Raw genomic sequence first — 13,550 nt, 5'->3', positions numbered from 1 at the left:
CGCGTCGGTGGGCGAGCGCGGTGGGTGGGGATGGACGGTGCGTCGACGTGTGCCGCGGCTCGCGCGCGGGGCGGTTCGAACGCGCGCGACGACGACGCGGAGGCGAAGGGCGTGGTACAGGTGTGCGTTACAGCGATCATCGCAATTTGCGATTGGGTTCGTGCGCGAAGTGTTCGTTCGGCGGTCGCGCGTCGTCGCGGTCGCGGGCGTAGGCGTGCATGACGTGCGGTTTCGTCGGCGCGCCAGCTCTCGCGCGCTTTTCCTCGGCGCGCGCGGCGCGCGCCATCTCTCGCGCGAAGCGCGCGTCCGCCTTGGCGCGCGCGCTGATTTCACGCGCGCGCTGTTTCTCAAGCGCGCGCGCCTCGCGCACTCTGACGCGCTCTTTATCGCGCTTCGCCTTTGCCTCGGCTTTTTGGGCGTCTCTCTCGCGGCTCCGGGACGCGTCCCGCGGCGGCGTCGTCGCCGTGGCCCAGAACGAGATCATCAGCGCTAAGAAGACGTTGACGAAGGGATTATCCAAAAATTTCCCACGCTTCGTCGTTTTCCTCAGCACGGAGGCGTAGAGACGCTCGTAATCCTCGCGCTCGAGCAAGAGGCGTTCGACGCGCACCGGTTCGGGCGTACGCATCGCCGTCACCGCCGCGATGTCTCTGCGCAGCGATCGCTCGAATTCCTCGAGCGTGCACGTGCGACGGCGATGGAATAAGCCCGTCATCGCTTCCACCGTGGGGTGCGACGCCCCATTTGAGAGTTGCGGCACGGCTCGACGAATGACGTCTGGAAATTTGCTCGGATGCGACACCGCCAAGGCCACCGCGGGGACGTCTTCGGGGACGTCCCGAATCATCTCTATCGCCGCGATCGCGAGCGCGGTCTGCGGACACGGGACGAACCCCAAGCGCTCTTCGTGTTGAATGACGCTAAACAGTAAATCATCGTCGATGAGCGCGCTCTTAAAGACGGTGTTCAACTCTCGCGCCATTTTCGGCGGCAACGCGACTTCGCCATCCTCGTCAAAGTCATCCTGAAGCTCACTCAGGATCATGGGGTTCGAACCCGCGGCGTAATACAGCGATCTCCACACGTTCTCGGCAACGACGACGTCGAGCGCGCTCGAGGAGGTGTGCACCATGTCCGTCTTGTACAATTCGCCCATGGAGATGACGCGGTGCGCCGCTCCGTTGGCGTTGCACGCGGCGACGATGGTGATGGGTAAACCCATCATCCGAGCCAAGCTCCCCGCGAACTCCAGCGCAAACGTGGAACTGGGAACGGTGAACACCACCGGTTTCCCCCGATCCTGTTCCCTCGACCGCACTCGCGCGTAGATGTAAAAGAATATCGGGACGTAGCTCAGCACCCGCGCGATGTTGGAGCTATTCGCGCTCACCAACCCGTGCGCCATTCTAAACTGTTCATCCGCGAACACGTCGCTCACCACCGCGTCGACGTCGCTCACACCATCCGGGCACTCGAACACCTTGATCGGGTGGACGTTATCCTCGACGTGACACGTCATCTCTCGCTCCTGCGGCTCGCTCACGTCGCCGTCGTCCCCTGGGTACGCGATCCACGCGTCCACCCGCGTCATCTCCGCCGCCACGCTCGCCAGCGCCCCCCCAGCCTCGCCCGTGGAGCAACACACCACATTCGCCCGTTTATTCTTCCGCGCCAACACCCGATCGAGCATCCGCATCGTCATTTGCATCGACGCGTCCTCCGCGCTCAGCGTCGGTCCTCGAAAGAGCTCCGCCACGCGCGCCTCGCGCCCCCCCCGCCGTCCCAATCGTCGCACGTTACACACCTCTCCGCTCTCATGTCTCGACACCACCTCACGCGCGATCGCTCGGACGTCCTCGCGGTCGAACGCGTCGTCGACGAACGGGCTCAGGACCTCCACGCAGACGTCTTCGAAGGATGCGAAATCCATCACGCGTCCGAGATCCACCGTCGGCACGCGCGTCGGGACGTACGCCCCGCCGTCCGCGGGCGCACCGGCGAGGAGGGCGTCCGCGAACGGCACCGCGGGGGCGCCCCCGCGCGTGCTCGCGTAGAGCATCGCGCGACGCCGACGCCGACGCGCGCGAACGGCGCGCGCGAGGCGATGAGTGCGACGACACGTCGTCACTCGAGGAGTCATGACTCGTCACGAGTGACACAGACACGTGACACCGGTGGGATCTCGACTCATCGCCGTCGTGGTCGTGCGCACCTTTTGTTGCGTCAGGCTGAAAGGGAGATTGCAGCGATCTCCCTTTCAGCGTCATGATCGGTGACGTATTGTATGGGTAAACAGTACGAGAGGGGGTACTCCCATGGGTGTTTCACCTCGGACACACGTCGGCACGTTTTCGCGACGCGCGACGTGTGCGCGCGGCTCCCGCGCCGACGAGGCGGGGAGGACGCGCGTCGCACAGCGCGACGCGCGTGACGGTGTGCGTGATGTCGTCCCGTACATCCTGTCAGGACGTGTACGTGCCTGAGATGTACACACACAGAGAGGGGAATGTGATGTACAGTATGAACACGTGCCTGAGATGTACACATAGACAGGGGAATATGATGTACAGTATGTGAACACGCGAGACGCGTGCGCGAACGTGTCGAACGCGTGACGACACATCGCGCGCGCGCGGGACGATGGGGGCCCCGTCGTCGCCCACGGAGACGCCCGCGGGCGCGCGCGCGACGTCCCCGCCCCTCGCGGAGACGCCCGCGGGCACGCCGGGACGGATGCGCGCGCGAGGGATGACGACATCGACCGCCCGCGGAAGCGCGCTCGGACGAACCCTGCGCGCGCTCGAGGACGCGCTCGCGCACGCCGACGCGCGGGCGAGGGAAGATTTTGAATTGCTCGACGCGCTCAGCGTGCGCGTCGCGAGTGGGTGCGAGGGGGGGCTCTTGCGGACGCTGGCGCTGGACGAGAGCGCGGCGGCGGCGGAGACGTTGACGCGGACGCTCGGACGCGGCGCGGCGACGGCGACGGTGAATGATGGTGAGGAAGAGGAGAGCGTGTATCACGCGTACGCGCGGGCGAGGCGAGAGATGGAGCTGAAGGCGGCGGCGCTGGTGGAGGCGCACGCGGCGTGTCGGGCGGATCGAATGCGTTTGTTGACGGATCTCGTCACGGCGAGTAAAATTTCATCCATGGAGAGCAAGTCGTGAGGCGTTCGGGGGGTAGTGTACACGTGAAATGACAACAACAACGAACGCGTGCGGGCGCGTGGATCACTTTCGCGCGCGCGGGTCCGAGGAGGGCGGACGCGTCGAGGGCGGACCGCGTCGCGGCAGGTTGTTCAACGCGGCGAAGCGGTTACCGCCGGGGGCGTAGCCCGCGGGCGATGGACCGCCTCGTCCGGGCGTTGGATTCCCAGAAGGGAATCCTCCGAGCGGGACGCCGCGGCCTCCGCCGCCGGGAGTATACTGCTGCGGGTATCCCTGCGGGTACGTCGGCGGCGGAGGCGGGGCGCGCTGTTGGAAGTTCGCCCCGCCTCCGAGCGGCGCGCCTCTACCCATGCTCGCGTCCAGGAGCGCTCTAGAGTCCATGCGCGGTCCACCGATCGGACCGGCCATCGGGTGTCCCGCCATGCCTCGACCGTAATCAATGGTAGGTTGACCACCGCCGCGCGGGCGCCTGTCAAAATTTTCACCCAAAATCGTCATCGGCGGCGGCGGCAAGTCTTGTTCCGTGACGCTCGGAGTGGGTAAGACAGTGCCGGGCATCAGCACGGGAGGCACGAACCTGTCCGTCGGTAGACGCAAAGAAGCGACGATGACTTGATTGTTCTGTATATCCGGCCGACAAGAAATGGGCGACGGAATCGTTGACGGTTTCGCTTCACGTTTTACCGAAACGAGCGTCGCGTTCATCCCGTCGCTGAGCTTTGGATCCATCGGGAGCGTCTTTTCAGCGTCCTCGTCCTCGCGCTCGTCGAGTTTGACGAACTGTTTCGCCAACGGATGCGCCGTGTTGACGTATATCTCCTCTTCGTTGATGGAGTTTCGGCGCTTTTCCTCCGCGGTGAGCGTGTACTCGAGCATATCCGTCTGCTCGAGCAGGCGTCGAGAGTCAATCCACGGCAACAAAGCCACGGCTTGCCACGTGAATCGCTTTCCATTCATGTCAAGATCGAAATCTTCCGGATAGAAGTCGATGATTGGAGAGTCCTTGTCGGACATGAGAGGCGCATACGCCGCCGGCAATGCGTGCGACGACGCCGCGGGTAACACGCCCATGAGCTGCGAGAAGGGCTTGAACGGTTTCCCGAGCTCGAAATCGGTGGAGATACCCGCTAAATTCGTCAGGTCGGACGCGAACGGGGCGTAATGATACGGATAGAACCATCCCCATGAGCAGCACCCCTCGAAGTAGTATCGACACACCCAAATCAAACCCCGAACGTACTCGACAACCATGCCTCGAGCTATCTGCTCGCGCGTTTGTGGTGTCGCCTTCATCTTCGCTTCGTAATATCTATCCTTCCATCCGCTTTCGCCGAGCCGAATTGTATCTGGTGATTCGCCTTCGCGATCACCGAGATTCTTGACGATGCCCTCGAGTTGTTTGAGGAAAGATTTGCTATCCATTTCTTCTCCAGCCTTGAACTTTCGCACCTCGCTCGGTTTCGGGCAACCACACCTGAAGCAAGAGCCTTTGTTCCCGTACATCGCCCCGCATCCTGTCGGGCACATCCAATCCCCCGGTTGCGCATCCGGCCCCGTCGCTTGTACGAACGGATGTTCGACGACCTCGTCGCTGTCAACCGTCGTGAGGGTTGATTCCGAATCTTCCTTTTCGGCTTCCGTCGTCGCCTGTTCCAGTTCGCTCCAGAATTCCTTCGCCTTTGCCTTGGCGTCCTCTTTGTCCTCGCCCTCAGCCGTCTTCGCCTTCTTCGCATCCGCGTCTTCGGTCGTGACGTCCGCCGTGGCTTCAGCGGCACGTTTACCGCGCGCCTTGAGTCTCTCTCGAAGCGCGTCCGCCGCGCTCTTGTTCTCTTCCGCCGTCTTATTCTTCGCCGGTGGTGGCGGTGGTGCACGACCGCGTCCGAGCGCGACGAGTTGATCAGGCGCAGCTGGAGCGCGATCACTCGCCAGTTTCGATCCGCCCAAAGCGTACGAATTCGAGGGTCCGACCGTACCGCTCGCCTGGCGTTGACGATCGTAGTAATCCTTCGCCTTCTGCTTTTCGCGATGTCTTCGACTTCGCATTTGCGCCTCCTTCTTCGCGCGCTTCTGGAAGATGGCGTCTTCGTGCTGCGCGACGACTTGTACGAAATTTTCGACGACCGGTAGGTTCGGTCGGCCATCCGCACACAGGTAGCCACCGAGCGTCGGCAGGAGGTTTCGGTAGAGCGTCATCAACAAATCAATCGCGCCCTCGCGAATCTCCAGCGTCGGCGAGTGGGGTAAGAAATCGTTCCCGACGAAGAAACACATGAAGATAAAGTCATCGAACAGACGCTCGGGATCGAGCTTGAACGGCGTCGGCGCGACCGGTCTCAACTCTAGCGCCAAGTACTCTCGCAGGACGCTCACGCTCAGCAACTGATACGGTTTGCGCGCGATGGCAACCTTTTTCTTCGTCTCTTCCGTCCCCATTCCCAGCGTCTGCGGCGCGTTCGTATCTTTCTTCTGAAATACCAACTCACGCAAGATCCAAAAGTGCGGCTCGTGCGTCGCGAGTCCTAACATGATCAAATCCGCGTCCAAACCGTACACGACGTGTCGCGTGTTCGGATTCGCCCCCGGTAACCCCCGCTGTTGACGAATGTAATGCATCGCCTTGTGCTCGCCCTCACCCGGCACGCTCGCGTCTGAAAATATAACCTCGATTCCCCGCCATCCCGGATCGTTGTTCAATCGATCGTGCACGTAATACTTCAACGCTTCGCTCAGACGACCCATAAACGGCGTCCCCGGGGTGATCACGTTCGAATCGAACACCCCGCTCTCCACCTTGGGTTGCACCTTCACCCCCTCTCTGGTCAACTTTTCTCTCAATTTCTCCTCCTCCATCGCCTTCTCCTTCGCCTCTTGCGCCGCGCGAAACCGTCGACTCCGCTGTTGATTCATCTTCGCCCTCGGCGCCACGCCGTCGATCGCCATGTACAAAACTTTCCTCGGTCGTATCATCAGAAACAACCGATCGATGTAATCAAATATATTTTCAAACACCTCCCCCTCCGTCGTCGGCGCCGGGCGATCTTCGGGGTGAAAACACGGGTGAATGATTCCATTCATGTCCAGGTACAAGTTATCAAACTCGATCCCGTTCGGGTTCGCCCGCGACGCGTCCAGCGCCACCGCGCGACCGAGCTCGTCCATCGGTTCGTCCTCGACCACGTCCTCGACGATCTTCGGGTACTTTTGGGAGAGCCATCGGTAGAAGCTCGGGACCCCCATCGTCGCGCTCTGGCGGCGCGGCGTCGACGCATTCCACCGGTGCTCGAAAGGGACGCGATCGAAAGGCGTCGACCGGTGTTTTCCCACGCGCGACCGGTCGATGTCGACCGATGCAGTGCGCGCGTGACCCACGCCCGTGGTCCACCGCGCGACGTCACGGCGCGACGCCATGGAGACCCCGAGCGCGACGCCGAGCGAGGTCGCGGTGCACCCGCTGGTGCTGTTGTCCGTCGTCGATCACTTCGGGCGGTGCGATGAGGTGCGAGCGAGGACGCGGGACGATCGGGCGACCGACGGGCGATCGGGGTGGATGATTGACTTTCGAACGTGAACGTGGGTTTTCGACGCGCGCAGGGCGATGAGGCGAGCAAACGCGTGGTCGGGGTCCTGCTCGGGGAACAGCGACGCGGTAGGATCGATGTCACGTCGTCGTTCGCGGTGCCGTTCGAGGAGGAGGACGACGCGAGCGGGATCTGGTTTCTCGATCACGTCTACCTGGAAAACATGTATAGAATGTCGAGGAAGATCTCGGCCAAGGAGAAGATCGTGGGGTGGTACAGCACGGGACCGAAATTGAGGGATAATGATATCGATATACACGAGTTGTTTTACGCGTACGCGCAAGAGCCGGTGATGGTGATCGTGGATGTGCGGGCGGAGAACGCGAACATTCCGACGAGCGCGTTCGCGGCGCAGATAGAGGTGAAGGAAGACGGGACGGAGAAGCAGCAGAAGACGTTCGTACACGTGCCGAATTCGATCCAGGCGTTTGAGGCGGAGGAGATCGGGGTGGAGCATCTTTTGAGAGACGTGAAGGATAACACGGTTTCGACGCTGAGCACAAAGGTGAGCGAAAAGGTGCACTCGCTGCGAGGTTTGAAGACTCGATTGGAGGAGATCAAGGGGTACATGGACAAGGTCGTGGACGGCACGCTACCGGTGAATCACGAAATCATGGGTCACCTTCAGGATGCGTTCAACTTGCTCCCGAATCTAAACTTGGAGGAGTACGTCAAGGGGTTCAACGTCTCGGCCAACGACTCGATGCTCGTCGTGTATCTGAGCTCGTTGATCCGAGCCGTGATCGCTCTGCACGACTTGATCAACAACAAGGTACAAAATCAAGAGCGCGAACGCGCGTTAGACGCCGCCGCCGCTACAGAGGATGCCGACAAGGAGAACAAGGAGAAAGAGAACGAAAAATCAGCGGACGCCGACCAGAAGATGACAGACGCAAAGTGACCTCGACGTCCGTCGTAGTTATCGTGCGTTCGTCGACGCGCCTTGCAATCTCATTTAGTCACGTTAGACCGAAGCGACGCCTCGCCCGTCGCCGAATCGCCATCATCCAAATTTGCTCGTTCGACGCCTCTGGTTTCATTCGCGCCCTCCGCCTCACTCGACGTCTCGCGAGCTCGCACACGCGCTCGCTCCGAGCGCGCGCCGCCCAAGCGACCGTCTCGCGACGTCCCTCCGAGCGCGCGCTCGGCGCTCCATCGCGCGATACGGGCGAAATGCGGGCGAAAAACACCGCCGCCGCCGCCAGAAAGCCAACCGAGCGACGAAAGAGCGACGCCGTGGACGACGACGACGCGTCAAGGCCGATCGCTTCGAGTGCGAAGAACACCAAGGCAAAGTCGTCCAAGAAGACGAACGATGCGTCGAAGTCGAACGACGTCGGGATGGAAAAGGACGGACACGTGGAGTTCGCCCAGGCGGAGGCGCTCACGGGACGGCGGCGGACGCTGGAAGCGAAGAAGAAGAAGTCGAGCGGAGGGTTCGAGTCGATGGAGATCTTACCCGAGGTGTTTCGAGCGGTGAAGCGGAAGGGATATCGAGTACCTACGCCGATTCAACGGAAGGCGATACCGCCGGCGCTGGAGGGACGGGACGTAGTCGCGATGGCGAGGACGGGGAGCGGGAAGACGGCGGCGTTTTTGATTCCAGTGTTGAGTAAGCTTCGAACGCACAGTTTGAAAGCGGGTGCACGGTGCGTGGTGTTGGCGCCAACGCGGGAGTTAGCGCTGCAGACGTTCGCGTTTGCGAAGGAGTTGTCCAAGTTTACCAATTTGCGCGTCGCCGCGCTCGTCGGTGGCGACTCCATGGAGGCACAGTTCGCGGATCTTAGCAATAATCCGGATATTATCGTCGCAACACCCGGCCGATTGTTGCACCACGTGGAGGAGGTGAAAGCATTCACGCTGCGAACGGTGTGCCACGTCGTCCTCGATGAGGCGGATCGGTTATTGGAGATGGGTTTCGCGGATCAGTTGAGGCAGGTCATGAGTTCCGTCGCGGATGTCAGGCAGACGCTATTATTCTCGGCGACTTTACCTAGTGCACTGGCCGAATTCGTCCGAGTGGGTCTGCGTGAGCCCGAAGTCGTGCGTCTGGATGCTGAGATGAAAATTTCAACAGACTTGAAGATGTCCTTCATCCTGATGCGAAACGACGAAAAAGTCGCGGCGTTACTGTATATGCTGCGCGAAGTCATCCCGAAAGGGCAACAGACAGTCGTTTTTGCGTCAACAAGGCACCACGTCGAGTGGTTACACAACTTGCTCGAATTCGAAGGCGTGCGAGTGTCGAGCATTTACGGTTCAATGGACATGATGGCGCGCAAGATGGCGCTCAGCAAGTTCAGAGCGAAGAAGGCTGACGTTCTCATGGTAACGGACGTTGCGGCGCGCGGTATCGATATTCCTCTCTTAGATAACGTGATCAACTACGATTTCCCATCAAAGGGTAAGCTTTTCGTGCACCGAGTTGGTCGGGTTGCGAGAGCGGGTCGCACAGGTAACGCGCACAGCTTTCTCGTCAAGGAAGAGCTTGGATTTTTAGTTGATTTGCACCTTTTCCTCGGACGTAAGATAGCCGCGGCGTCCAAGCTTCCACCGAATTCTACCGAGGAGGCTGCTGAGATCGCTCGCGCCGCGGACGAGTCCGCGACGTCCATCATAGGGACCTGCCCGCTCGGGGCGCTCGACATGACTGTCGACAGGTTACGTGAACTCATGAAGGAAAGGGACGAGCTCGAAGGTATGGAGCGTGCGGCTTCGAACGCTTACAAACTGTACCAAAAAACACGCGGAGCGGCGTCGAGTGAGTCCATGAGTCGAGCACAGCCACTGATACACGCGGGTCCGCATCCACTTTTGTGCGCGAGCGGCGGCGTAGACGCCACCACGCAAGAGCTCGCCCAAATCACGGCAAGCATCAGAGCCTACCGCCCACAGGCCACCGTGCTCGAGGCCGAAGTTGCGAGTGCAACTAAGGTCAACGGATCGATGAGGCTCACGGAGACGAGTAGAGCGATGCAACAGAAGCGTCTGAAGGATGAAAAATTTATCAAGGCAAAACGCGAGGGCAAAACCATCAAGGGGCGTGCACTTCGTCCGCTCGGTGAAGACGATCCCATTCTCAACCAGGAGGGGCTCGATAATGACGTTAACGACGGTGGTGCCGATTACGAGGCGATGGCAGCACCCGCTGAAGATGCGTTCAACACGGGCAAGTTTCGCGACCAAGATTTCTTCCTGGACAACGCGCCGCGCGCGGTAAATCACACCGAGCTGGGTTTATCAACGCGTGAGGGCGCTTACGGCGCTCTCGAAGACGCTACGATGGATCTTGTCGAAGAAGACGGTGCGGGCATATCGAGACAAAAGAAACTCTATCACTGGGACGCTAGAAAGAAGCGTTACGTCCACATCAGAAGTGACGAAATCGACCTCAAGCGTGGAGGTAAGCGCATCAAGAACGAAGCCGGACAGCGCGTCAGTGCCGTTGAAGCGGGCGCTACGTATAAAAAGTGGGTTGCGAAAACGCACAAGAGTATTACCGCCACGGGTTCGATGGAAGACGAGTCCACGGCGAGCCAGCGTGCGTTTGTCGATTCTTCACGTTTCAAGAGAGGTTGGCACACCAAGGGCGCCCAGCAAGCAGAAGCGCCGAGCGTCTTCGGAGTTGGCGCCGGCGAAGACGAACTCAAAAATGCGGATCAGATTCGAAAAGAGCGCAAAGAGGACAAGAAGAAGAAACAAAGAATGTCCGGCGGACGAGGTGGCGGCGGACGAGGTGGCGGCGGACGAGGTGGCGGCGGACGAGGTGGCGGCGGACGAGGTGGCGGCGGGCGAGGAGGGCGAGGAGGGCGCAGTGGCGGGCGAGGAGGAGGACGGGGTAAGCGATGATTGGATGCGGTATAATACAATCTCTTTTAGATACAAACCTACCTATGCCACGTCGTTGGGGCGTTTCCTATGGCGAATCACTCGAGCTGGATTCCCGGCGACGACGCTCCATGGTTCGACATCTTTGGTCACCACGGAACCAATGCCTACTACGGCGTGATCCCCGATCGTCACCCCGTCCGTAACGCTTACGTTCGCACCCAACCAACAGTCCACACCGATGACGATCCCCTCGCTCGTCACCCCTTGTTCACGTATCGGCTTTGTCGCGTCCTCGAAGACGTGGTTGAACGCAAACGCTGAAAAATTCGGCCCAATCCTGGTATCGTCCCCGATCTTTACCCCCGCCGACCCACCTTCGATGTGACATCCCGCGTTCACGCTCGTTCGCGAACCGATATCGCACGGTCCGTGTATGAAGCAGTTCGCCGCCACGCGCGAGCCGTCGCCGAGCGTCACGGCCCGCCCGCGTTCTGCAAAAATCTCCGTCCCGTCCCCCACGAAGCATCCATCGCCGAACCGCACGGTCTCCACGGAGGATAAGTACGCCTGTCGCTCGCGCTGCCACGTCGAAACGTCCTCCGTGTTGTGCTTCGCTCGGTCGTTCTCTAAGAGTCGAGGCATCCAACTGAGTCGTTTTCGCTTTTGTGGGGCGAAATCGATCGATTGCGACGCGTGCGCGGTGATGGGGCGATCTCGGTGCGAGTGAAAGGTTCGCGTCGACGTGGACACAGTCGCGTGAACGCGAAACATGACGGACCGCGCGCGTCGAGGTGTGAAGGGTGCGTATTTTCACGTCGCGTAGGCGTGCGTTTCAACTCGTTTTGCGCGTCTATCACGACCTAAAATCGCCGCCATCGAATCCGGAGAACCCAGCGAGCTTGAAGATTGGGTAGTACGTCTTCTTCTCGATCTTCGAGCACCAGTTCCAGCTCGAGGTGAGTCGACCGTCGATGCACGATCCGGCGTCGAAAAAGTTGTCGGAACCGCTGCCGTCGAACGCGTGCTTGAAAAAGTCGCACAAGATCGCTTTTTGACACTCCTCGATGCCCCCAAACGTGGCCTCGATGTACGCCTTGAGACCCGAATCCTTAGCGAGGTTCGGTAGCTCATCGATGACGAGAACGATCGGGTTCAGAATTCGACTCACTTGCGAGTATTTGTCGATGAACACGAGCGCGTTCGGGACGTTGTGGTCGCCGAGGTGCACGACGGAGCTCCCGACCCAGCCGCCCAGAGCGCGTTGACATTTGGCCAACACGCCGTGCATGGCTTTGCCGACGCGAGGACACGATTGCACGCGATTCAATCCTTGACCTGTGTTAGTCAGCGAGTAATAGTTGCGCTCGCAAAGCAAATCACTCTCGGCGAGATACCAGAGTCGGAACATGTCGTTTAAGACCTCACGCCAGAGCATCATCGATTGCGCGCAGTAGGTGAATTGACGCTGGTGGTTGTGGCTCAATCGCGCCCCGCCCATGCCCATGGTGATCCCCAAGCTGTACGCCTTCTCTGCCGCCGACGGGTCAAAGTACTTGTTCAACAATCCGAGCATTTTATCGACGGGATCCCGATTGAACCTCAAATACGCGTTGTTATCCGCGATCGAGTACAGGCACTGAAGTATGTCTTCCTTATCGAGCGTGGACGACGAGTACTTGCTCGCGACGACCTCGCGAGCGCGTTCTTTTCGCTTGATCATCCGTTGAACCTCGTGTCGAGGAAGGCCTTCGTGCATTATTTCCGCCGTCGCAGCCTCGATGAGACTGTCACCGAGCATCGCCTCGCCGCCTCTGCTCTGCAAGAACGCAAACACCGTCTGCAACGGCTTGACGAGCTTGAACCCGAGCAACTCTTGCACTTCCTCCGACTGAGAGTCTTGAAGCAAGAAAATCAACTTTCCATACTCGCTTCGCATCTTCTCCGGATTCATAACCTTGTGTCTTCGCCCGATCTCGAACACGTCCTGGAAAAACGCCTCGTTATCCTTGAACTCCTTATCGACGATCAACTTTTGCCCCGCGCGGTAATCGCTCGCGACGACTAAGCCACACATGATGGCGCAAATTTCCTTGAGCTGTCGCGTGATTCTCTGCGTCTTTGACCGATAACTAAACACGTCCACGACGTCGGTGTACTCGCTCACGTGCAGAGCCGCCTCCAGCAAGCGAAGCTTCTTCCGCTCCTCCGGCGTCAGACGCATCGGAATGTACTTCGCTCGCTCCGTGAAGTCGCTCGCGCCCGGCGCGACGCCGTCCTTCTCCTCCGTCGCCGCCGACGCGCGCGCGCCCGTCTCTTCCTCCGCCCCATCATCCGTCTCCATCGCCGAATCTCCCCGAACAATTCGCTCCTCACCACCGTTCGCGTTCGATCGCGCCAACTCTCGTTCGATCGCCTCCGCCGTGCCCTCCGCCTCGCGCTTCGCCGCGTCCAACGCCGCGGCGGTTTTCGCCAAGCCGCGCGCGACGTCCGCCGCCGCCTCCCCCCGTCCCTCGTCGCGCCATCGCTCGCACGCCTCCACCGCCGTCGCGAGTCCATCGCTCGATATATCGTCGCACTCCATCGCCCGCGCGCGCGCGTACTCGGCGAACTGCGCCCGAGAGACGCGAAGTTTTTGTTCGGCATCGCGAAGGCGGCTGGCACATTCATCCATCCGTCGGTCCGCGTCGCCGTGCGCGTCGCGCGCGACGGTCGATCGACCGCGAACGTCGTCGTCGACGTCGTCGTCGTCGTCGTCCAGCGCCCGGGCGAGCGCTCGGGCGGTGGACATGTCGCGCGGGGGTGTGACGCGCGACGCGGCGACGGGACGGGTGCGCGTCGCGCGACGGCGAGAGTTACAACGACGCCTCGAGCGCGAGGCTGGATCTCGACGCGAGTCGAGCGCGCGCGCGCGCGGTGGATATGGTACACGAACGGATCGATCACTTTGTGGTGACGTGTTCGAGCGCGGCGTGGGTC

At 60.7% G+C, this 13,550-nt stretch overlaps 7 protein-coding genes across 7 annotated transcripts; 3 read left to right on the top strand and 4 right to left on the bottom strand.

Moving 5' to 3' along the window:
• Positions 1 to 136: 136 nt before the first annotated feature.
• OT_ostta06g03930 (Tryptophan synthase beta subunit-like PLP-dependent enzymes superfamily) lies at positions 137 to 2,059 on the bottom strand (the record flags this gene model as incomplete). The annotated part of the gene is made up of 1 exon (XM_003079984.2): positions 137 to 2,059. One exon carries the CDS (start codon positions 2,057 to 2,059, stop codon positions 137 to 139), a length of 1,923 nt encoding a protein of 640 aa, XP_003080032.2.
• A 581-nt stretch (positions 2,060 to 2,640) lies between these two features.
• Positions 2,641 to 3,165, top strand: OT_ostta06g03920 (unnamed product; the record flags this gene model as incomplete). Its single annotated transcript, XM_003079982.2, has 1 exon — positions 2,641 to 3,165. The coding sequence occupies one exon, from the start codon at positions 2,641 to 2,643 to the stop codon at positions 3,163 to 3,165; it is 525 nt and encodes a 174-aa protein (XP_003080030.2).
• A 63-nt stretch (positions 3,166 to 3,228) lies between these two features.
• Positions 3,229 to 6,402, bottom strand: OT_ostta06g03910 (Putative 5-3 exonuclease; the record flags this gene model as incomplete). The annotated part of the gene is made up of 1 exon (XM_003079981.1): positions 3,229 to 6,402. The coding sequence occupies one exon, from the start codon at positions 6,400 to 6,402 to the stop codon at positions 3,229 to 3,231; it is 3,174 nt and encodes a 1,057-aa protein (XP_003080029.1).
• A 169-nt stretch (positions 6,403 to 6,571) lies between these two features.
• Positions 6,572 to 7,644, top strand: OT_ostta06g03900 (Rpn11/EIF3F C-terminal domain; the record flags this gene model as incomplete). The annotated part of the gene is made up of 2 exons (XM_022984095.1): positions 6,572 to 6,661; positions 6,757 to 7,644. The coding sequence occupies 2 exons, from the start codon at positions 6,572 to 6,574 to the stop codon at positions 7,642 to 7,644; spliced, it is 978 nt and encodes a 325-aa protein (XP_022839289.1).
• Positions 7,645 to 7,916: 272 nt separating this feature from the next.
• OT_ostta06g03890 (Helicase, C-terminal) lies at positions 7,917 to 10,592 on the top strand (the record flags this gene model as incomplete). The annotated part of the gene is made up of 1 exon (XM_022984093.1): positions 7,917 to 10,592. One exon carries the CDS (start codon positions 7,917 to 7,919, stop codon positions 10,590 to 10,592), a length of 2,676 nt encoding a protein of 891 aa, XP_022839288.1.
• Positions 10,593 to 10,634: 42 nt separating this feature from the next.
• On the bottom strand, positions 10,635 to 11,345 carry OT_ostta06g03880 (Bacterial transferase hexapeptide repeat; the record flags this gene model as incomplete). Its single annotated transcript, XM_003079979.1, has 1 exon — positions 10,635 to 11,345. One exon carries the CDS (start codon positions 11,343 to 11,345, stop codon positions 10,635 to 10,637), a length of 711 nt encoding a protein of 236 aa, XP_003080027.1.
• Positions 11,346 to 11,427: 82 nt separating this feature from the next.
• Positions 11,428 to 13,155, bottom strand: OT_ostta06g03870 (Protein of unknown function DUF2009; the record flags this gene model as incomplete). Its single annotated transcript, XM_003079978.2, has 1 exon — positions 11,428 to 13,155. The coding sequence occupies one exon, from the start codon at positions 13,153 to 13,155 to the stop codon at positions 11,428 to 11,430; it is 1,728 nt and encodes a 575-aa protein (XP_003080026.2).
• Positions 13,156 to 13,550: the final 395 nt, after the last annotated feature.

The sequence above is a fragment of the Ostreococcus tauri genome, assembly GCF_000214015.3.
Source record: "Ostreococcus tauri WGS project CAID00000000 data, contig chromosome 06, whole genome shotgun sequence".
In the NCBI taxonomy this organism is placed as follows: Eukaryota; Viridiplantae; Chlorophyta; class Mamiellophyceae; order Mamiellales; family Bathycoccaceae; genus Ostreococcus; species Ostreococcus tauri.
Note: the sequence above shows the minus strand (reverse complement) of the source record. Positions and strands in the feature narration are given on the sequence as shown.